This window comes from Cololabis saira, chromosome 14, assembly GCF_033807715.1.
Source record: "Cololabis saira isolate AMF1-May2022 chromosome 14, fColSai1.1, whole genome shotgun sequence".
Classification (NCBI taxonomy): Eukaryota; Metazoa; Chordata; class Actinopteri; order Beloniformes; family Belonidae; genus Cololabis; species Cololabis saira.
In genome coordinates, this window is record NC_084600.1 from 33,081,682 (window position 1) to 33,105,374 (window position 23,693).

The following is a 23,693-nucleotide window of genomic DNA, read 5'->3' on the forward strand; positions in this document are numbered from 1 at the left end:
CTTCACCAGTTTTAGAGAGAATATATGAAAGTTCACTTCAGTCCAGTTCAACCCAGTTCGGTTTATAGTCGCATAATATTTGGTCATAACCAGTCTTGCAAGAGAAACCAGAGATTTCCAGGTCCAGCTGGGTCCTTGAGGCCTGGCTTCAGTGCTAATCCTGTGGTAATCCTGCAACTGTATAACAGGTAGCAAGGCACCTAAAAAACAGACCTCCGGACCACCTGCAGAGAAATTATTTCTTAGATGTTTTTTTCTGACTATCCCAGTGTTAACCTCTATCTGTCTGTATAGATGTCTCTCTTGGATACCTACTGACATCCTGCCCTGCAGTCCCCCCCTCTGACCACCTCAATGTCTGCTGTCTACACCGGTTTATATAGTGGTCTCTGTAGTCCACCAACTGACCATGTATCAGTCATATGTACACAGAACTCTTATGGCACTTTTCCACTAGTCTCGCTTCAGCCCGGCTCGGCTCGGCGCGGCTCGACGCGGCTCCACCCGTGTGTTTTCCACAGCCAGGGGAGAAGTGGGGGGGGGGGTGAAGCTGCTGTGACGTACTCGATTGCGCAACACTGTGCAGCACCTTTGTTTGTGTCAGCGCAGATGAGAAATCAGCTGCAGCCGCGAGCGGCTGAGAAAAAAACAGCCCGTCTACATCCCTTTTTAAATTTTCTCGTCAGCCACCAGGTTTATGAACATCTGCACCTCAGAGTTGGATCACCAAACAGAGGTTTGTGCTGTATAATAAAATCGCCGCGAGCCGCCAGTCGCCTCGCGCTGACTCCCGCTTCCTGATTCAAACGTTTGACGGCCCCGCCCCCCGACCAATCAGGGGCGTGGAGGGTGGTGACATCGGAAATAGTCCCTGCTCAGCCCCGCATAGAACCTCGCTGAAATGGTTACAGAAAAAAGTATCGGCTTGGAGCGGCTCTACCCGTCTCAGCCCTAGTGCAAAAGGGCAAAACGGGTAGAACCGAGCTGAGGTGGTACCAGTGCAAAAGGGGCATTAGTTCTCCAGTTAACCAGTTAACCCTGAATTTTCCCTCTGGGGATCAATAAAGGACTATCTTATCTTTACGGTTAATTGATACTAATATATCTTGTCTTTTGTAACTTTGACAATATATCTCTCCTCTCTCTGTTCTTCATCATCACTCCCCCCCCTCCCACCCCCTCAGTGAGCAGCCTCATGCTCTCAAAGTTTTTCTGAACAGAGGACCCTGAACAGAACCTGCTCCATTAAAGATCAAAGGTTTTGTCTTCCTGTGTGTCTCCAGCTCTCCTGTCTCAGGTTGCGGTTTTGGCAGCAGTTCTGGCTCTGGTTGTCATAGCCTTGATCTTCCTCATCATCCTCATTGTCCTCTGGAGAAAGGTTGGTATCTAGATGATGACTCTGTTGTACATCAGAACCAGAGCAGCAGAACTCTCTCCTTTACAGTTTCCGCAATGTCCAGACAGAAAATCTTTTATTTTGTTGAGTCCAGTTCCCATTTCCTGTTTTCAGAAACCCCGTTGTGAAGGTCGCTGGAAAGTAATTGAGTCTGTGAGTCCTGACGGACAGGGTTACATCTACATGGACCCAGCAGACCTGCCATACAACCTGTCCTGGGAGATTCCCCGAGACCACATTGTACTAGGTAACATGAGGACTGAATGAGGGCAGGACCAGGAACCTGTGTGTTTCACCAGTAGCTCTACCCGTCTTTCTCTCTGTCTCCAGGTCAGGTGCTGGGCTCGGGTGCTTTTGGGCGTGTTGTCGAGGCGACCGTCTCCGGTCTGACTCACACTCACTCCACAACCAAAGCAGCCGTGAAGATGGTCAAAGGTATGTTTGTCCAAGTGTCCAGATCTGGACGAAGCTGAAAACTGTCTCTGATTGCTGTTTTTGTGCTCTTGCAGCCAGAAGTGATACGGTTCAGTCTCTGATGTCGGAGTTGAAGGTTATGGTTCACCTCGGCCCTCACCTGAATGTCGTCAATCTCCTAGGAGCTTGCACGACAGGAGGTATGGAGTGTTCCTGATACAAACCTGAGTATGCTGATCCTGGTTGGATCCTGGTTCTGTCATGGTTTCTGCCACATTTTACGGACAACAATTACATTCACCCTCCATATACAGTAAGCAGCAGGAAGATAACGTTCTGGTGTCCTCTCTGACTTTCCAGTCCATCATGTTCATGTACCACATGTTTCAGCCAATCAGCTAATCTTTACCTGTCGCACAGATGTCAAATCTCACATTTGTTTCTAGAAGACTCTGTTCTACAAATCTACTGTTGGTCTACTCAATGATTGGCAGGAGGGGTTTCTGCTGAAATTATTATTTTTTTTTTTCCAAATATGTTTGGGGACATTAAGACCAAACATCTCCACTGTGGTCTCAACTGTCCCGAGGACTTTGTTCCAGAAGTGTGAAGTTTCTTTATAACTTACTTGATTGTGTGACTTATTTAGTGCTCTAGACCTCAGCCTGGCGTTTATCCTCGCCTCTTATCCCTCACCTCAGGTATGGCTGTGTGTTGGCTGCAAGACTCGACTGACTTTGACGTCTTTTGCCGGCTGGAGTTAACGAGGTGCAGTTGTATGAAGAAATCAATGTCCAGCAAACTTGGTTTTGGCACAATGTCTCAGGTCACATAGCAGTTGAGCAGTTCCTCATGGCAGTATCGTAATACTGCACAGGCTAGTTGTCTGGTGAAAAGACACAAAACTGCTAATACAAAAATAGAACACGCTGGCATCAGGGGAGCAAAGCAAATACCCCAGCCACGATGAAGAACGGAGCATCTAGCAGCAGCGCAAGACTGTCTTCAGTGTCTTCAACGTGAATGATGGTTCTCACTGAAGAACGCCCTCTTGGCATTGTGTTAAAGCCCCTATATTCTACTTTTGATGAAAATTGCCTTCCAGCGGTAATTTTAGGAGGTGCATGACCGATTCATCAGTTAATAAAAGCAGGCCCTTCCAGAAATGATTCCAAGCCTCCACAGGCATTAGTTTCATCTGCCAGTATCCTGTAAACCTCCATCAAAGTTTGATTCCAGCTGAAGTTATTTCATAACTCGGGTCTGGTTCTGTCCGTCTGTCCAGGTCCCTTATACCTGATCACTGAGTTCTGTCGCCATGGAGACCTGGTGAGCTACCTGCAGAGGAACAAACAAAGCTTTCTACAGGGTGACGCCCCCACCAGGAGGTGAACACACACACACACACACACACACATACACACACACACACACACACACACACACACACACACACACACACACACACACACACACACACACACACACACACACACACTCTCTCTCTCTTTGTCAGAGCTCTGAGTGTCTCTTGCCCTCAGCGACGGCGATGGCGGCTACATGGACATGAACAAAGACAATGGTGGTCAGTATGTCGCCATGAAGGAGCTCAGCGACACCCCCATCGAAGCCACAGTGTATGAGGTGCCGCACACGCTGCCAGGTGAACATGTGACCATTAAATGCAAACAGGAAATCTGTTCCTGAGTGAAATATCATTATATTTTATTGTTATTATTATATATTTACATATAAGGGGGCAGTCTCCGTAAATCCCTGCAGTGATGTGGATTTTGTGTCTGTTGAGTTTATTGGGAATCCACAGAGGTTTCAATCATCCAGCTCCATCATAATTCCTGAGATATGTCCTTGTACAAACACCCACAGCTCAGCAATTTGGTACACATGTAGGCACTCAAACGTCCTGAAGAGCTGAGTGATACAAGCAAACCCAAAACTGCTCTGTTTAAAAGGAATTCATACATTTAGTAACATTTATATCAAATAGAAGCAGTTTCATAGTTAAAATCTCTCTCTCTCTCTCTCTCTCTCTCTCTCTATATATATATATATATATATATATATATATATATATATATTTGCCTTCAAAAACATCTTAAAATGTCCTCAACAGGAACACAAATCTTGGTCCCGTAGATGGTGAGATGTTGTATAATCGCTTTTCACGAGTGTTAATTTTAGAGTCTAAACAGATTTGACCTCTAAAAGTGGAAGATTTAGTCAGATTTCTCTGCTGTTTATCTTCATTTACTCTGATCTGGTAGTATTCATACTTAATTTTACTCTTCTGCTTGAATCTATTTCTTTTATTTCTATTCACATACACCTGCTAGTTGCTAAGATAAACTCATCGTAGATCAGACATATTTGTTTCAAGTAGGAAAGCAGGGAGAAATCTGGTTTAAAGGGGTTGTCAAGTGACTCATAACTGCTCATGATTATTGATAACTGGTGCTGTTCTCCTCCAGACCAGCAGGAGGCCACACCACTCCTCCTCAGCAACTCTCCTGTCCTCATCCTCAACGACCTCATCAGCTTCTCCTTCCAGATCTGTGAGGCAATGGACTTCCTGTCCTCCAGAATGGTAAGATCGATTTACAGCTCATCAGTGCCCAACTGATGAATACCGTCACCAGCAAAACTGGCCAATAAACTGCTGTGGAAAAAAAGTGATGTGTTTTCATCAGTACAACGATAAATAAGAACATTAAGAGCTGGAGTTCAAAGTTCTCAGATCTGAACTGTTGTGTCACTGATACGAAACCTTTTTTAAATTTGAGAGTTCATGAAGTGAGAATTTTGGGGGAATTTGCATGTGTCAATGATTACTTTTCCCCTCGATTTGTGAGTTATATCGTAAATGACTTTTTTCAGATTTTTTAGTTTATGAAACAATGATCTGTTATTGGCCCTAGAAGGGAAATTAAAGCATCTGATTTCATTCCCAATGTAATTCCTGATTTATTGATTAAGATTTTTTTTATTTTTGTTTCACTTTCTTTGTATTTGCAAACGTACCAAATTTAGTTTTTTATTATCTTGTTTTCTTTTGTGATATAAACCACCTGTTGTCCTCCAGTGTGTCAACAGAGACCTGGCAGCTCGGAACGTTCTGGTGTCTGAAGGGAAGCTCGTGAAGATCTGTGACTTCGGTCTGGCCAGAGACTTGAACAAGAACCAAGACTACATCACCAGAGGACATGTCAGTCAACACTTTCAACTGACTTCATAGACTCTTAAATCTACGATGTCATCAGGTCAGGTGTTCACCTGTCCTGCTGCTTTGGTTCTAGAGTTTTCTGCCGCTGAAGTGGATGTCACCAGAGAGCATCTTTCAGAACATCTACAGCTCGCAGAGTGGCGTCTGGTCCTACGGGGTCTTACTATGGGAGATCTTCTCTCTGGGTAAGTTAGCCTGACCAGTAAAGATCCTCCAAAACCAGTCTGACTCATAAACACCCTCAGCTTGGGAGTTGAGCAGGCACATCATAGGCAGAGGCTCTGGCCCTCATGCAGGTGGTGCAGCTTTACTGCCTACCCACCCCCCACCCAGCCCCCCACTCATTTTCTGTCAAGCCACTGTTGTGCAACTCAGGTAGCTAAGCTGATCAGTTATCGAAGGCTTATTAATAATTTTATTCAAGAATTATTAATAATTAATAAAGTCGACTATTTATCAAATTGAATGACCAATATGATAAATAAAATCCTCGGGGCACCACCCTGGGGCCTTAGTCCAGGGAAAATGATAACTTAACAGCAGAATATCAGTCTCAAAGTAATTACTATACCCAGTTATTAATTGAAGGAGTGAGATCCGAACACAGAGCTCTGTCAAACAAATCGATTGTGACCAAAATGCATGAAATAACAAAAACCACTCATTAAAAATCAATCAGAATTTATTTACATACGGGTATCAAAGAAGATGTAAATAAATACCCCAATAAATCCTGATGGCACACTACGTTATTATAAAACCATTAATTAACTAGAGAAACATCAATAGAAATTAAATGAAAGTTAAATGCACGGAATGAAAAATAAATCAAAGCAATAATAATAAAGATGATAAAAAACACAATAATGATAATGTACAGTAATACGCATACGGTAATCTCATTAAACATAAATTCAGCTTTTACACCGTTCTAACTGACTGATCGCCCAAACACAACCTCACGTCTCCTCTGGATTCTGGATCTGGGCTGCGGGTTCTGTCGGGGGTTCCAGTCCGATGCGGCCTCGTTTCTCTCGGCTTTCCCAGCAGTCTCTCGTCTCTCTCTCTTCTCCTTCGACTCTGAAGAAATAAAAAGACAGGGGTGCAGCATGCAGCAGCCGGGCGATCCCGCCCTGGTCACGGAGCCTATCACGGCGTCTCGGTGCGCGCGGGGTCCGGTCCACTCGTCGGACGTGCGGGCTCCCGTCCGGGCTGATGAGCGCGTGGGCCTCACGGACACAGGTGGCTGGGTGCTCCTCGGGCTGAGCTGGCAGACTGACCGGAGGATCAGTTCCTCGGGAGAGAACTTAGAGCGGAGAGAGAAATTAGAAAGGAGAGAAAGTTGGGAGCGCAGTGCGCTCTGTGGTAACGGGTCTTACGCTCCGCCGGACACTCCAGGCTCGAAGCGGCTCCCCCCCGTCTCGTCGCAGCGCTCAGGAATAAATGGGTAGATGGCGGCCGCGGCTGCCTCAGTCGGCAGGCACGTCTTGTCCGGTCCGCTGGCTGAGGGAGAGAGCGAGCGCTCGGCAGGACAGGAGTTTGAGTTCCGCGGGCTGCGTGACGTCACCAGCCCCTGGCCAGATGATTGGGTGCTCCCCGCTTTTGGGCTTGGGGGCGGTTTTACTGTGAGGGACAGTCCCCCCCCTTCAGGACTCGCACGACTGGTTTCCTGGGGGCTCCACTGCGTCTGAACCCCCCTGGTGTTGTAACCCCAGGGAGTCTGTTCTCTGGTCCCTTTGCGTTGGCTTTCCTTTGTTCCCCCTCTCAGGTCTGGCAGGAACCCTGCTGGGTTTGTGGGGGCTATACTGTGTCTGACCCCCCTCCCAGGTGTCGTAAACCCCATGGTGCCTGTTATCTGGTCTGGAGTCATGCAGCATAAACTTTGGCTTGGCTTCGGCCCTTTACTGGCCCAAGAGAAATGTTCACCCACTCACATATGTCATGAATTCATAACCATATGGACGGTAGTCCAACACCAATTCAAAATATAAGCCAAGAGAGTGCAGTTTGACCAGTAAACATTGTGGCCACTGTGCTGTTTCTGGTTTGTGTCCAGGCTCAAGCCCGTACCCGGACCTCCCAATGAACAGAGAGTTCTACTCCGCTCTAAAGACTGGATACCGGATGGACCGTCCAGAACACGCTCCCACTGACATGTACGAGAACAAACACCAAATGTCACTGAACATTTTTCTATCCAAAGTTTCTTCCAGGTTCTACTTCTACTTGAAGCTTCAGGGAGAAGAAGTTCTAAAGCTGTCCAAAAATAAACAGGAACAGGAACACCCAGAGAGCAGGAGTCACTGGGGGAAAGTAGGAGTCAGGGGGGGGTCAGATGGGGTCAGTGGAAAGAACCCAACTCTTAACTCAATAATATTTTAGATCGGTTGGTGTGTCCTGTGATGGACTGGTGACCCATTTAGGGTGAACCACCACATTTCAACCACTGACAGCTGGGTCACAGTGGCCCTGAATACAATTAAACTGGTTAAAGGGGGATGGATGGATGGATGGATGGGTGGATGGATGGATGGATGGATGGATGGATGGATGGATGGATGGATGGATGGATGGATGGATGGATGGATGGATGGATGGATGGATGGATGGATGGATGGATGGATGGATGGATGGATGGATGTTATTACATTTGTCGCATATGTTTATATCTGAGGCATTTTGGAGACAGTCAAAAGACAGTTAGGAGACAGTAAGGAGACAATTCCCCATGGCTTTGGTCCACTTCATAATGAACTAAACCATCTGACCCCTGACATAGCTTGTTCTTAAATCCAGTCCAGCAGAGTTTTGGGTCCAGACTAACACCATTTTAACACCATTTTACCTGGAGCTGAAGCAAAGCTTTCTACATGATTGGCTGCTATAAAGCAAACAGCAGATTTTAAATTGTGAACTGTGAACCAGAGCTGGAACTACCCTGGTGGAACAGACCTAGTGAAGATCTCCCTGAAGGTCTGTTCTGTCTTATCCAAAATGCCTGGTACTAACACTTGTTCCCTTCTGTAGACACGATCTAATGCAGCAGTGCTGGGAGGAGGAGCCTCAGTCTAGGCCTTCTTTCTCCTCATTGGGTGTCTCCGTGGGCAACATGCTGACTGACGACTACAAGCAGGTATGAACCTATACCTGATCAGGACTTTGTTCTGGTCCCTGGTTCCATCTGATCATCATACTTGTTTTTGTTGCAGCGGTATCTGCAGATAAAAGAAGACTTCCTAAAAGGAGAAAATCCAGCTGTGGTTCGGTTCAGAAGGACATCATCCAGAAGTGATGAAGCTGAGATGAACATACAGGGTAACAAACACTATCACACACTTCCAACACGCTAACATACAGATAACGGATTAAGGCTCATTCTTGCTCGACACAGAAGACGGATACCCTTTTGTCCGTCTCCTCCGTCGTGTACGCACGTAATTTGGTCCATTTTCAGGGCCCTTGCGGATCTGTCGCTTGACGCATCAAACGGAGCAATACCACCAGAAACTGGGGCAGTGTTGGGCAGTATAGCTAACATATGACCAGCAAGAGGAACAAACCAGATAAGAAGAAGAGGAACAGAATGAGGAGGAAGAAGTAGAAGACGATGACAACAACAACTGTAGCTATTGCGGGAGGTTTTGAAGAGAGGCCGTCTGTTGTGTCCTCAACTGCTGCAGCCATATCTACGACATCACGTCACCTGGGCTCAAGGACGAGCAGCTATTAAATAATAACAGCTGGGTGGAGATGGCTAAAGATAAATGGAGGTGTCCGGGACAAATTTGTAGAGCTGACACAACAAGGGGATGAGAAAGAGGAGTGGTGATGCAGCTGATGGGTCCTCGTCCTTTGTCGTCTTTCCGTGTATTTTGTTTTGTTTGATATATTTGTTTTTATTTGTTTGCCTAACATATCTTTGGTTTGGCGTGTACTGTTAATAAAAACATTTATAGAAACCGTAGGCACCTTTTCATTACTTGCTTGAGAAGTATAGAAGTATATATGGAGGGGGTCTGGTTTGGTGGTCTCAGAATTGGGTCTCCCAGATGATGGGTTTTGCAGATGATGTGGTTCTGTTGGCTTCATCAAGACCTTCAACTGTCATTGGAGCGGTTCACAACCGAGACTATGGTCCTGAATTGTAAAAGAGTAGGGTGCCGTCTCTGGGTCAGGAATTAGATACTGCCCCAAGAGGAGAAGTTTAAGTATCTCGGGGTCTTGTTCACGAATGAGGGAAGAATGAAGCTCAATAGGCAGATCGGTGCGGCAACCCCAGTGATGTTATTAAGATCTGTCGTCGTGAAGAAGGAGCTGAGGCAAAAGGCAAAACTCTCGATTTACCAGTCGGTCTACGTTCCTACCCTCACCTATGGTCACAAGCTGTGGGTAGTGACAGAAAGAATGAGATTGCGTATACAAGCGGTGGAAAATAGCTTTTTCCGCAGGATGTCTGGGCTCTCCCTTAGAGACAGAGTGAGAAGCTTGGTCGTCCGGGAGGGGCTCAGAGTAGGCTACTCTGCTTAGGCTATTGCCCCCATGATCCAACCTCGAATAAGAGGAGAATACTGGATGGATGGACAAGACAATAATTGCTGTCCGTTTGAAAAATAATCAGTCAATGCAGATATACTGTATATTGAACGCTGAACTCAGCACTCCCCACTAATGGATGAATTGGATGTCCAAGGCAACGTAAAAAATGGATGGAAATATGAGGGCTTAAAACGGATGTGCCTATTTTCATATGAACGGGAGCATGAATGGGTCTTTTGTGTCCATACTCATTCTGCTTGACCTCATGGCTGCTGTAGATCAGCATTTTACTGCACATTAGAATATATTGTTAGGATTAAAGGGATAGCTCTAGATTGGTTTAAATCAGATAGATCTTACAGATTCCAGTTCCTTCATGTTCATGAGACTTCTTCAGAACAGAGAGAAGAGCATTCTCTCCCAGACTGATGCTGAAAAACGAATTCACACGTAACTTCTTGACTAGATACCTGTAATGTATTAGCAGGATGTCCAAGTAATTCTCTGATTATCCTCCCGCTGATCCAAAATGCAGCAGTGTGAATGCTGACAGGAATCAGCATGAGAGACCAAATCTCTCCTGTGTTAGCCTCCCTCCATTGGCTCACCCGGTAAAACTCAGAATCCAATTCAACATTTTATTACTAAAACAACCAAACATCTGGTTATCTTCAACGCCTGATAGTTCCTTATGTTCCTAATAGAGTTCTCCGTTCTCAGAGTGCAGGTTTACTTGTAGTTTCTAGAAAATCCAAATGTAGATTTGCACAGAGACAGCACTGGTTCGAGTCACGAATGACATTCTTACGGACTCAGATAAGGGATTAGTGTCCATACTGGTTCTACTGGACCTCAGTGCTGCTTTTGATAATATAGATCAGGATTTTACTGCACAGGTTAGAGCATGTTGTTGGGATTAAAGGGAGAGCTCTAGGTTGGTTTAAATCATATCTATCTGACAGATTCCAGTTTGTTCATGTACACGAGGTTTCTCCAGAACAGACGAGGGTCTGCTATGGTGTTTTGCAGGGTTCAGTGCTAGGGCCAATCTTGTTTAGTTTATACATGGAGCCCTTGGGAAGTATAATCCAGAATCACAGCATACATTGTCATTGACATGCTGATGATAAGCAGCCGTATTTGTCTTGCCCCCCTATAAACCAGGAGGTGGAGCTTAAAAGCAGTCCCCAAAACTTCATCACAGCTGTGTCCAAGCAGAGCCGCAGCTGCAGGGTGGTATCCCAGGAGGACTTTGGACCCGGCCTCTTCCACAGAGCTTGCCGACTGACCCAGGCTAACTGTTCCGGTGGCACACCAGTTGTAACTGTTTCTAGCTAGCTGTAACTGGTTACGGCTCTAATTGGTTCTAGCCGACTGTAGCCAGTTCTGGAAGTATATCCATTATAATTGGTTCTAGCTGGCTATAATTCATTCCAGCTAGCTGTAATTAGTTCTGGCTAGCTGTAGCTGGTTCTGGCAGTACATTGGTTATAACTGGTCTGAGCTGACTGTACCTGGTACTGGCTGGGTGTTACTAGTTCTATCTATCTGTTACTGCTTATAGCTGGTTATTACATGTTTTAGCTGACTTTAACTGATTCTAGCTGTCTGCTCTCAAGAAAATTAAACTTTTGTTTCTTCTCCCATATTTTCTGCACAGGAAGTCCCACTCCTGAGGTAACAGTTCACCTTTTGGAGGTGGAGCCAGTAGAAGCAGGTTCCTCCCACGGCTCATGCATCATTCCTGTAACTGACATCACGGTAGAGAGTGGTGGCGACGCTGCGCTGGACGCAGTCAGGTATTTTTTTCAGCCTCTAACTCTGACCTCACTTCTTGCTCTGGAACATGGGCAACTCCTTCACACTAACCCCTCGTTCACACTGAAAGAGTCACGGGCGTCCCGACGCCAGCATCTCGCCGCTTGGTGCATTCACACACAAAGCGTCAGTGCCTGCAGCGGGGCGGGGGTGGGCGGGGTTTCAAGCTGCGCTGCAGAACTGGAGGGAACAGTGGGAACAGCCTACACATATAGCGTACACATCTTAATTTTCCTATTTCACCATAGATCACACTTTGGGACGCCTTCTTTATATTTTAGCGTTATTTCCGCGTAGATAATAGTGAGTTTGATGCTCCTTAACAAGTTTGGTCCTGGATCAACATCAACCCAGCGAGCACTTGCTCTCGGTGGCTGATTTATGGTTCTGCGTCAAACCAACGCAGAACCGAAGGCGTAGGGTACGCGGCGACGCACACCGCACCGCGTCCGTACGCCGTCGGCTACGCCGTCGATTTAACGCGGAACCATAATTCAGGCGAAGCTGCAGTCTGTCTGCGCTGATCACTGACACACCGGGTCGGAGCGGATTTGGTCATGATGTTTAACCTGTGTTTTGTGATTAATAAGCACGGGTTTTAATTATTTTTCGTTGGATCAATGTAGCAAATAAAACCATCCAGCTCCTCACCCATCAGATACGTGTTTCACATGAGCAGTTCAGGTAAAACGGCAGTCAAACCAGCAAAAATGTCATTTTGCTGGATGAAATATATTAATTCCTGATAAAATAAGTTTGTTAGTGACAGCTCTTCTCCTGTACGCATGTGAATCAGTGTACGTTTGTGTCTACATGAAAGTACAATCTGCATTGAGAGTTCTCGCTTCGGGAATCCCGGTGTGTGATTGGACGACGCCTCGGCTTCGCCGCTGCTCATTTGCATAAAGTTCAGATTTTTCAACTTTTAAATTGACGCGCTGCCCCCGCCGCTCCCGCCGCCCCCGCCGCCTCTCGACGCCCGTTTTTCATTGACAATGAATGGCAGCCAGACGCCTATGAAGCCCGTGACGCTTTCAGTGTGAATGCAGAGTAAAAGCAGATCTCAGACAGTGTTTCCTCCTCAGCCCTCAGATCCTGGAGTGTCAGGGACAACCAGGAGCACACGAGGTGATATCATCAGAGGAGGCTCCTGCATCATCCTGCAGCCGTGAGGAAGAGGAGGAGAGCTGCCTGTGAAGGCTTCTTGTTCCTGACAGACGGCTGCCGGGTTTATTGTCTTATCCCAGAGTAGCAAACAATTTTGCACTTGGCTCTTGGGACTGACTGTAAGGCTGGAGGACTATGCGCTTGTCCATATTTCTACATGTAAACCTTCAGTTTAAATCAGGAGCTGAATCAGCTGAGCGGAGGATCCTGGATCAGATGTATAGCCTGTTTTAGCCCTCATCTACTCTGTATTAGTCTGAAATGTATCAGCGCTAATTTGTCAGAACTCCTGCCTTTATTAAAAAATATATTCAGCAACATTTGTGGGTCTGGTGATTAATTCTCAAAGATTATAACCAAAGTACTCTTCATATTCTTCATCAACAACCACACCTCCAAAACAAGATCCTGTCATTCATAATGAGTCAAATCTGAAGTGATAAAGCCTGCAGGACAATGACAGACCTGTTAAGTCCTGGATGACCACTTTGCACTACAGACCACTAGGGTCTGGATCCATACCTACAGTTGCTCATGCCATTAAGATCTGCAGTTCCTCTACTGACAACTATGTCTAGGCCTAGTCAATGAAGCCCATCCATTGACCTCCATGTTAAAATGTTACATTTTACAGCAGAAATAAACATGTTTATAGTCCTGTACAAAAACAGTTTTGGTCTCAATGGTTATATGTTACTTCCATGACAACTGTATGGGGATGTTTTTTCAACCTTATCAGGTAAAATTACATGAAACCACATTCATTCTTTATTAGCGGGTGTGGTTTTCTTTTGACAGCGAGCTGTCATCACTTTAGCTTTGGGGCAGTGTGAGGAGGTGTTTCCTAAAGTCCACTATCATCTCCACCATCCTGAGCGTCTTCAGCTCCAGGTTGTTCAGACTGCACCACAGAACCATTACCATCCTTAACCAGCCGATATCCAGACTCATCACCATTCTGGATGAGCCTGATCCAACTGGTGACCTCCTGCAGGCCTCCACACTAACGCCAAACCATTAGCTGAAGAGCTGTTCTTCAGCTTCAAATGACAGGTAAGTATAGGGTTGCCACCCGTCCCGTAAAATACGGAATTGTCCTTTATTTGAGAAAAAAATGTTGCGTCCCGTATTGAACTAATACGGGACGCGATTTGTCCCGTATTTTCATTACTTTTTACACCATATTCTAGTTGAATTATTGAAATAAATTAACTTTTACACCATATTCTAGTTGAATTATTGAAATAAATTAACTTTTACACCATATTCTAGTTGAATTATTGAAATAAGTTAACTTTTACACCATATTCTAGTTGAATTATTGAAATAAGTTAACTTTTACACCATATTCTTCACCTGTAGCTATATTATACATCTGGGCTGATGTGGATATACGTAGCATAGGAGAATATTTCAGTTGCTAGTATGGTTGTCTGTCTCTACAGTCATGAAAGTTCAATGCTATTAAAGCACTTTAAACTTTAAATCAAAGCATTTTGTTTTTCATATAAAATAAACACATTTTTATTCAGTTTAGAAGTTTTAGGGCTTTTTTTTTTGGCTCCTGTGCTGCTGAAATCAGGGCGTGCCTTATTTCTATTTCTGAAGGGTGGCAACCCTATGTAAGTAGGTAGGTAGTTTGTTCAGTGGGTTGGTTGATGGCTTGGTAGGTACGGAGGTAGGTAAGTAGTTTATTAGTTAGTTAGTTCAGTAGGTAGGGTGGTAGGGAGGTAGGGAGATAGATAAATGTACTCAATTTACCACAGTGAAGAGCCTTACAAACTGTTAAAAACATGGGTCACTGGGTGGCGCAGTTGTTTAAGCAAGAGGCCCATATACTGAAACTACAGTCCTGCAGCGGTCATAGGTTCAAGTCGCCTGCGGCCCTTTGCTGCACATCATCCCCATTCTCTCTATCTACCCCCTTCCTGTCTACAGCTTGAATAAAAGCCACTAGAGCCACAAAAAAATCTTTTGAAAAAAACTGTTCAAAACACATTTGAACAGCAACAGATTAAAATAGTCTACATTGTGCATTTAAATCAGCTATTGCAGAGGGATGAATATTTTTTTGTAAATGTTTTGGTTCTTAATCATCTGCCTGATGGCAGGAGCATGAAGGAGGAGAGGGTGGGGTGTCCAAATAAGATTCTTGTTTGTGGGTGTGTAAAGTCCAGTTGCTTTGTGATTGTGTTTATAAGTACAAGACTTGTATCCTCATTTTGCTTTGTAAGTTAAAAGGGGTGGATCCAGTTTGTCCAAAAGTTCACTCAACAGTAGGTTACACACTGCTCTCTGCACACACTCATACAGGACCGACGTCAGGGCCACCGGCCACGTTCTTAAGACATGTTTTTAAGATCGGAATGATGGTTGATTCCTTCCATTGTTCAGGGTCAATGCTGGTGTCCAAGAGTTGTTGAAACGGCCTGATGAACACCTCACCTAGCTGGGTGGAACGTTCTCTAAGCACCCTGTCTCTGAGCCAGTCAGGACCAGCAGCCTTGTTAGGATTTATACTGCACAGGATGGAGGTTACCAGCTGTTCAACAATAACGGGGGCTTGGATGACGAAGCTGAGGGTTAGAGAAGACCACGTGGTTGGTGTCCTGTTGTTGTTGAAACAAGTGAAAAAGCAGCTAAGCTGTTCTGCAAGAACTTCTGTTTTCAGTCATTTTATTCACAATGTAATATTTATAAAAAATGTACATATCAGCATGTACTGTAGCTGGTTCCACCCTGTCCTAACATGTGAAGAATGTCTGTTTTTTGGGGTTTTTAGATGTGAAACGCTGCTTTAGGAATCAAACATATTCCAGGTCAGAACTCCTTCCCTGTAGGCCTCATTCATGGGTCAGACTTCTGAAGATGCAAGAACACCCGAACGCCAGGATATGCTGAGTGAAGTTAGTTTGTGTTCTTAGATAAAACTCATATTTTTGACTTTCAGAGAAGAAATGAGGAAGTTTTGTTGATTGAGTCACATTTTATTTTTCAGAGGAAGCAGAAGGAACTTTTTCCAAAATTCAGCACATTTCTAACCTTTTTCTGTTGGCACAACAGAAAGCACAGGGGGTGGGCCCTGCAGGACATTGAGAAACCTGTTCAGACCTGGAATACCACTATGCTCTTTTGACCACCAGGGGGTGGATCCAGTCCTGTGGTTCATCCACTGACCCCAATGGTCTGGACCCAGTCTTGCGGTTCCTCTAAGTAAGTGAGTGAGTAAGCGAGTGAGTGAGTAAGTGAGTGAGTGAGTGAGTGAGTAAGTAAGTAAGTAAGTAGTCATGGAGTGGTTGGATGAGGACCCAAATGCAGGAGAGCAGGAGCCAGGAGTTGCAAAAAAACTGGGTTTATTAAGAAAAACAAGAACCAAAAACGCTGCAGAGCAGGATTAGCAAAAAACACGAGAGCAAAAACAAAGACCAGATATACACAAGGGGGTAACGAGACACAGGTGTGAACAATCAGGGCAGATGGAAGACAGGCGGGGCAGAACAGAAAACACAAACTGCGGGAAATGTCACACACTGACATAAGTAAAAATGTATTTATATAACACCTTTCACAGACGGACATCACAAAGTGCTTCACAAAGGAACAATAAACTGCAAATACAATAAAAATTAAAGCTGCAAGCAGCGATGAACGGGCCCTCGCACCCTTGTGCACGTTCAGGCGTGCTGCAGTGGAAGTTTGTATGACTTGCATGTAAATGTCTTCAGGCCTGGACATTTAGCGGATGACACCACCCACGACTCTCTATATCAAACCAATCAAAAGATATGGAAGAAAGTAGGAACTATCAGATATCGACCAATCAGATGAAGGGTGGGGCTAATTTGCAGCAATTATGTTCAAGGACTCCGAGTCCGGTGACACCACCCACGAGTCTTTATGTCAAACCATTCAAAAGTTATTGCAGAAAATCGGAACTATAACATATCGACCAATCAGAAGAAGGCGCGGGGCTAATTCATGGCAATGAAGGTCAAGTACTCAATACCGAGTCAGATGGCACCACTCACGACTCTCTATGTCAAACAATTCAAAAGTTATAGCAGAAAATAGGGACTATCAAATATTGACCAATCAGAAGAAGGGGCGGGGCTAATTTGCACCAATTATGTTCAAGGACTCAAAACCGAGTCCGATGAAACCACCCACGACTCTTTATATCAAACCATTCAAAAGTTATGGCAGAAAGTAGGAACTATCAGATGAAGGGCGGGGCATCTTTTTGGCATCTATCGTCGCCACGGTAACACTTGACTGAGAAAAGTAATGCGCATCGTCCCAGGATCTAGACGCACATTTGGATGTATAACAGACCTGGATGCTTCCTGTTTGGTTTTGGCCATGGCGCCAAGAGACTTTTCTTTAAGTTGCAACAAAGTTTTCTAGGGGGCACTGTTGAGCCATAGTCTAACCCTAAACCTGGAGCAGATGGGACAGCTCTTTTTTATTCAGACAAGAAAACAAACTGTTACAAACTGTGTAAACGAGAAGACAAAGGCATGGATAACCAGCTCCAGATCTACTTTTGATAAAATTCCCCTGAGTTTCGAAGATGGTTTTCAACTGGAGGAAATCCTTTATTGTCAGCTGTAATGCTCTAATGACATTTCCTTATCAAAGACAATGCCCTGATTTCTGAGGCTTGACTGGTTCAACCTTACGTCACCATTGATCCTTGGAACAGCATCATCAGGAGCAATCACCAGCACTTTAGTTTTATTTGTATTAAGGTGCAGCGAGTTTGCGTCTAGCCATTTTTTAATTTGCACAAGAAAGTTTAATAAACAGGTCAATTTCTGGGTGTCAGAGAACTTATAACAGCAATATATCATTTACAAACAGGTGGCAAGACACACCATCATACTCCTGGATTAACATGTAGAAGGCACAAGACTGGACCAAAATGGAGCCCTGGGGTACTCTGCACAACAAGTCAAGGTGTGGTAAGACAGAATCTGGTTTTCCGAGACCCTAAAACTTCTACCCATTAAGTAGGAAGTGAACCATGCTAGAACAGGGCCTGACATTCTAACCAGGTCATGCAGTCTTGTTAACAAGATGTGATGATTGACAGTATCAAATGCCAAGGACAGATCTAACAAGACAAGGACAGTGCAATTCCCAGAGTCCGCAGACATCATAACGTCACTAGACACTTTAAGCAGAGCTGTTTCAGTATAATGATGCTTGTGGAAACCAGACTAAAAAATGTCAAAAACAGTTTTGAAATGTGCCATAAATGTTTGGATCTTCTGGGTTCAGATTTGTTTTTTTAAGAAGAGGTTGCGCATGCGGTTTAGGCATAAACATCTTCCCTAGGCTTTCAGAGTTAATAAAATTAAATCATGTTCAGCTTATAAAGAAAATAGAAGATGATCTTTCCAGATGGAGCTCTCTCCCCATTTCGCTCATGAGTAGAATAGCCACCATTAAAATGATGGTTTTACCAAAAGTAAATTATTTTTTCTCAATGATACCATGCAAACCCCCTCTTTCCTGGTTTAAATCGTTGGACTCATATGTTTCAAAATTTCTGTGGAAAAATAAAACTCCACGTATTAGTTTAAAGACATTGCAAAAATCCAAAGAATATGGAGGTTTAGAGTTACCTAATTTTCAGTATTACTTCATAGCCAATAAATTACAGTATATTGTAAAATGGTCAAAAGATCATCCTTTAGATAGTCAATGGCTGGACTCAGAGCAAGTGTTTTGTAATGAACTAGAAATCTCAGAGTTACCATTCATTAGTCAAAGTATCAAACATCATCAATGTTTCAAAAGCATTAACTTTTGTACAACTTTATCAGCTTGGTGGGAATTTCTTAAAGTAGCTAATATTTCACTTTTTCCATGTGACCGTACACCCATATGGAACAACCCAGACATCGTGAAAAATGATAAAAAGATGGTTAATTTTGTTCAATGGATAGATCAAGGAATACGGTATTTACAGCACGTAATTGTAGGAGGACAGTTTGTACCTTTCAATACACTTATTGTTCAATACGGAGTTAGCAGGAATACATTTTTAGAGTATCAACAACTTAAGGCCATAATAAATAAAACATACAAAATAAGCCAATTAGATTTACAACTTCCCGCTAAGATAATAGATTTATTGAATCTAAGCACTTTAAAGTTGTTATCAAAACTCTACGGATTAATATCTAAACTGGACGATTCAGTCTCTCTCCCGATCTCCAAGTGGGAGGCGGATCTCTCTCTGAATGCCGACCAGTTCTCTTGGTCACAAATATGCTTAAATACGTTTACTATGACTAAAAACCCAAACTTACAACTTATACAGTACAAAGTTCTTCATAGAATACATTATACTGGACAAAGGATGTTCCAGATGGGCTTTGTCACCTCTAATATCTGTTCACAGTGCACAGAGAACACCCCAGATAATTATATGCATGCTTTATGGTTCTGTACACCGGTACAGAGGTTCTGGAAGGAGATTTGTGAGGATTTATCCACATGGATCAACCACAGAATCCCAGTGTGCCCCACGGTATGTATATTAGGTCACCTGGGAGACACTCAAATAGAACCTAATTGGACACACCGGGTTCTCACTGCCTTATGTATCGCAAAGAAAACCATTCTAGTAAATTGGAAACAAAAATCCAGTTTATGTATCAACCATTTTAGGAATCTTTTATCAGATCATATTAGTAGTGAGATAATGTCTGCCTCCACTGAACAACATTCGGCTGAATTGCACTCTCTGTGGTCCCCGATTATTGGCTTCGTTACCTAGTGGGGCGGGGGGTGGTGATCTCGTAGCCCTTGGGGTTGGGGGTCGGCTTGGGGGGTCTGGGGCGCGGGCCTCCGGTGGCCCCTGGGGGGCGGTGGGGGGGGCCGCGGGGCCCTGTCCCTGGCCGGTGGGGGCCTTGGGGGCCTATGGGGGGGGTTGCCTCATGGCGGTGGGGGGGGTGGCTGGGGGGGCTCGGGCGGGGGGCTGTGGCTTGGGCGTCTCCGGGTCTCCCGGGGGGGCTGGGCCGTGGACGTGGGGGTCCCACTCGGAGGGCCCGGCCCTGCCTGGGTGGGGGGTGGCTGTCTGTGCTGGGGGGCATTGCTGCCTTGGTCCTCCGTCGCTGGGCGGGGGCCGAGTGCCCCTGCGGAGGTGGGGACTCTGTGACCCTTGGGGTGTCCGCCGGGGTGGCCTCGGGAGGGGGGTGGGGCCGGGTCCAGGGATCGGGCCTCCCCTGACCGGGGGGTGCACAGGCGGGCGCGGCAGCGGGGTGGCACCATTCCCAGGTGTCTATGTCTTATGTTGTCAGTATGAATGGGAGGATGTTGGACCGTTTCCCCCTCCGTCTGGGGGCTCTGGCGGCACCGGGGGCGCCCGTGGAGGTACGGTGGGGCCCTGGCCCGGCTCGGAGGGCCGGCCCCCGTCTACTGGATGGCCGGTGGGGGGACGCTGGTGTCTTATCAGGGCCGGCTTTGCTGGTCCTGCCTCCTGGCTTCGGCCTCCGCTCCCCCTCCTTCCCCCCCTACACGATTCATACGCACATAGGTGAAGGGCGGGGGGTCCGGGTCATGGGGGGCACTGTCCCGCGTGGCCCGGCACTCCCCGCCTCACGGTTTTAACAGCAAAATAGACACTGCACATTCAACACTTAATAAATACATTTGACAAGGACACGTAGTTCGGGAGGGGGGGGGGTCGGTGTCAAATCGATACTTGGCCCTCCCCCCTCCCTGTTTTTATGGCATTAATCACATGCACTCAACACCAGGGGCGGGAGGGGGTCCCACATCACCCACGTTCCCTCACCGGCCTGGGATAGGTGGGTCGGGATACCCGGGCCTGGCGGGGCTCGCCGTGCAGCCTGGGGCGCCTTCTGGCGGTGCTGGACCCCCCCGGGGAGGGGGAAACGGTGCGTGATTGTGTGTCTGTGTCGGTGAGAATGCGGTATGGAAGGGTCCTGCCATGGAGGATTTGAGCCTCCATTGGCAGGACAACAAAACTTAATAATTTATCAATATTATATTATACAAAGATGGTTATTATTATTATTATTATTATTATTATTATTATTATTATTATTATTATTATTATTAGTAGTAGTATTATTAGTATTATTATTATTATTAGTATTATTAGTATTATTATTATGTATAGTATATCATATTATTATTAGTATATATATCGGATAGGTGAATGGATGAATGAATGGGATGCCTGGGTCTGGGGCCCTCCGTTGTCGGGCCTGCACGGGTGTCGCCTTGTTGGGGGGTTCCCTCTCTCCGGGCCCGTCTCCGGTCCCCCCCGCTGCCTCTGCGGCGGGGCGCCCCTCTGGTCTTGGGGGGCCACTTTCGTGGGGGGCGGGTGCGCCGGCTGGCCCCCTGCCAGGTGGGGGTCGTTGGCCTGAAGGGTGAGGGCCTCCTGGCCGCGTGTCCGGCCCGGACCGGGTGGCCGGAGATTGCCTGGGTCGCGGTCCGCCGCCGCGGGATCCCTGGCTGCTTCTTCCCGCGCCGTGGGCCCCCTCGGCCGCCGCCGGGCGGGGGGGAGGGGGGGCTCGCAGGCGGTGGGTTGCCTCCCTCCCACTTCTCCCCTCTGTGGGGCTGCCGGTGGCCTGGGTTCCGGGCTCTTCCGTGTCGGCCTCTGGTCTCGCGGGTGGCGGGGTTGCTCCCCCCCCTCCCCCACTATAGATACACTTCAGGTATACATACACACACACACACATAGACATACACACTGGCTTGTTCACCTGCATGCTGGCTCTCTAGTTTTTGGGTTTAGGTAGCGGTAGCTTAGCTCAGACTGCGATCAGATCTCAAGATTTAGGTCGATTGCTGTTATTGTTTTGGTTGGCTCCGTGCCGGTTTCGTGCTTTGTTTGTGTTTTTTTGTTGCAGATTTCCAGTGCTTGACGTGTGTTTCCGTGTGTTCCTGCTTCCTGGATTGGCAGTGGATGTCGTCACCCCCCCCCCCCCCCCCCCCCCAAAAAAAAAAAAAAAAAATCACTGGGTTTGTATGTGTATATTTATGTATGTGTACGCATACGTATGCGTATATATATGTATATATATTAAATATAGTAATAATGCACATATATATACTTTTGGTTTCTACCGTCATGGTATCAATCATTAATATGTGTGCAGACAAGGGAAAAAAAAAAAAAAAAAAAAGAAGAGGTTGCGCAAAAGGATGTTTAAATGAACTGAAAAAGACACCAGTCAAAAGCCAGATATTAATTAGCTTGACAACACCAATGGCTAGTAACATCAAATACTTTAAATGAGTCTACTAGAGCATCCGAAGGGCAGAATTATGGTTTCGAGAGCTGAAATATCAGCCTGAGTTGTTGGATTAAAAGAAAACCACTTCTGGGGTACAGGTGCCATGACAACAGCTTTTTATAAGATGAATGCATTGGAAATGTGTCCTTAATGTCCAGAATTCTGCCAATAAAAACCTCTACCTATCTGGATGCAGATCTTCGGTTCCTCCACCGACCACTAAGGGTACTGTACTATACTGATCAATAGGGTCTGGATCTATTATGGCACCAACTTCCAGTTTGGATTAAGGAGGCTGACACCACCTCTGCCTTTAAAAGCAAACATAAAACGTTTGTGTTTAGTAAAGCCTCTAGTTAGTGTAAACCTTAGGCCCAATCTCAATACTCCCCCTACTTTTCTTCACTCGCCCTTCTTTTCTCCACTCGCACTTCTTTTCTTCCCTAACCCCTAAAAAAGAAGGGGGAGATTTTAGGGCACTTGAGATCTAGGGCACTTGGCCCAGGTGCCTGTCCCAATTCTCCCCCTACCCCTCGTTTTCATCCCTAACCTGATCAGGAAGCAGAGAGTAAAAAGCTGTTTTAATTTCAGCTGTAGCGCTGTTAATATGGCAATTTATTAAGTTTTAATATTTTTTCAGGTATAAAGGTAACCTTAAGATCCGCAACTTGGGCTCAGTTTATCCAAATAACGCCTGTTAAGAAATTTGACCCGATGTTTTCAGAGATGAGAATAGCCGCCGCCCCCGGGGAGCAGCCTCAGCTCACAGCCCGAGAACAGAAGTGTCCACCGGGTCAGGCTGCTCCGTCAGCCCCGGGAGAGAAACTCTTTCCCGGGACGCAGCTCTGTTGAGAATTACGCTGGCTGAAATAAATCATTTAGGAAGATGTTGGTTTAATAGATTAAATCTAACAGTTGTAGCTACGCCTGTTAAGAAATTTGCTCCGAAATTTAGAGATTTCTGTCTGCCAGCTCCGGAGTTTAGGTCCGCGTTAAATCGACGCAGAGCCTACGGCGTAGGGTACGGCGTACGGCGCGCGTCGCCGCGTACATCGACGCAGACCTTACGCCGTAGGCTCTGCGTTGGTGTAACGCAGAACCATAAATCCCTTTATTCTGGCGTGATTTTCGGCAACTTTATCTGAAAGTGTTTAAATTACCCAGATAACAGCTGGATTACTTTGTGGTTTCTGAAGACTATTATATCAGAAACATCCAAAAACAATCTGACGAGTCACAGGATTATTTCTCTCTATTTCTCTGAGACGAGTCTGCCTGTTTGCCTTCGGTAGGCGAGTCAAATCGACGCAGAGCCTACGGCAAAAGCATTCTGGGAGATTTTCATACCCCCTCGCTCGCCAAGTCAGCATCTGAAATCCCTCGATTTGAAGGGGCTATTCTCAGCCCCTAGCCCTCGTTATGCCCCCTACCCCTAGGTGAAAAGAGGAATTGGGACACCACTACCTTCACGGGAACACGCAAAAGTTAGGGGGAGGGATCAAAACGAGGGCGAGGGGGAGTATTGGGACGCACCCTTAGTGTGTTAGGGCAAGTAGTCATAGCAGGAGGCTCCCCCATTATGATCCAGGTCCTGATCAAGGTTTCTTTCCTCTTAAAGGAGGGTTTTTACCTGCCATTGTTAGGCCCACTCTCAATACTCCCCCTACTTTTCTTCACTTGCCCTTCTTTTCTCCACTCGCACGTCTTTTCTTCCCTAACCCCTAAAAAAGAAGGGGGAGATTTTAGGGCACTTGAGATCTAGGGCACTTGGCCCAGGTGCCTGTCCCAATTCTCCTACTCCCCCTTGTTTTCATCCCTAACCTGAACAGGAAGCTGAGAGCCA

At 45.9% G+C, this 23,693-nt stretch overlaps 1 protein-coding gene across 1 annotated transcript in view; it reads left to right on the forward strand.

The window, feature by feature from the left end:
• Positions 1 to 12,886, forward strand: part of LOC133460013 (platelet-derived growth factor receptor beta-like) — a 32,132-nt gene extending 19,246 nt beyond the window's left edge. The window contains exons 15-28 of the mRNA XM_061740477.1: positions 1,284 to 1,378; positions 1,511 to 1,643; positions 1,727 to 1,831; positions 1,906 to 2,010; positions 3,096 to 3,198; positions 3,352 to 3,473; positions 4,300 to 4,415; positions 4,911 to 5,033; positions 5,125 to 5,236; positions 7,108 to 7,207; positions 8,079 to 8,184; positions 8,261 to 8,366; positions 11,248 to 11,386; positions 12,491 to 12,886. Of these exons, the coding sequence (XP_061596461.1) occupies positions 1,284 to 1,378; positions 1,511 to 1,643; positions 1,727 to 1,831; positions 1,906 to 2,010; positions 3,096 to 3,198; positions 3,352 to 3,473; positions 4,300 to 4,415; positions 4,911 to 5,033; positions 5,125 to 5,236; positions 7,108 to 7,207; positions 8,079 to 8,184; positions 8,261 to 8,366; positions 11,248 to 11,386; positions 12,491 to 12,602 (1,577 nt within the window). The 3' untranslated portion in view covers positions 12,603 to 12,886. The remainder of the gene's footprint in view (positions 1 to 1,283; positions 1,379 to 1,510; positions 1,644 to 1,726; positions 1,832 to 1,905; positions 2,011 to 3,095; positions 3,199 to 3,351; positions 3,474 to 4,299; positions 4,416 to 4,910; positions 5,034 to 5,124; positions 5,237 to 7,107; positions 7,208 to 8,078; positions 8,185 to 8,260; positions 8,367 to 11,247; positions 11,387 to 12,490) is intronic.
• The last annotated feature ends 10,807 nt before the right edge of the window (positions 12,887 to 23,693 follow it).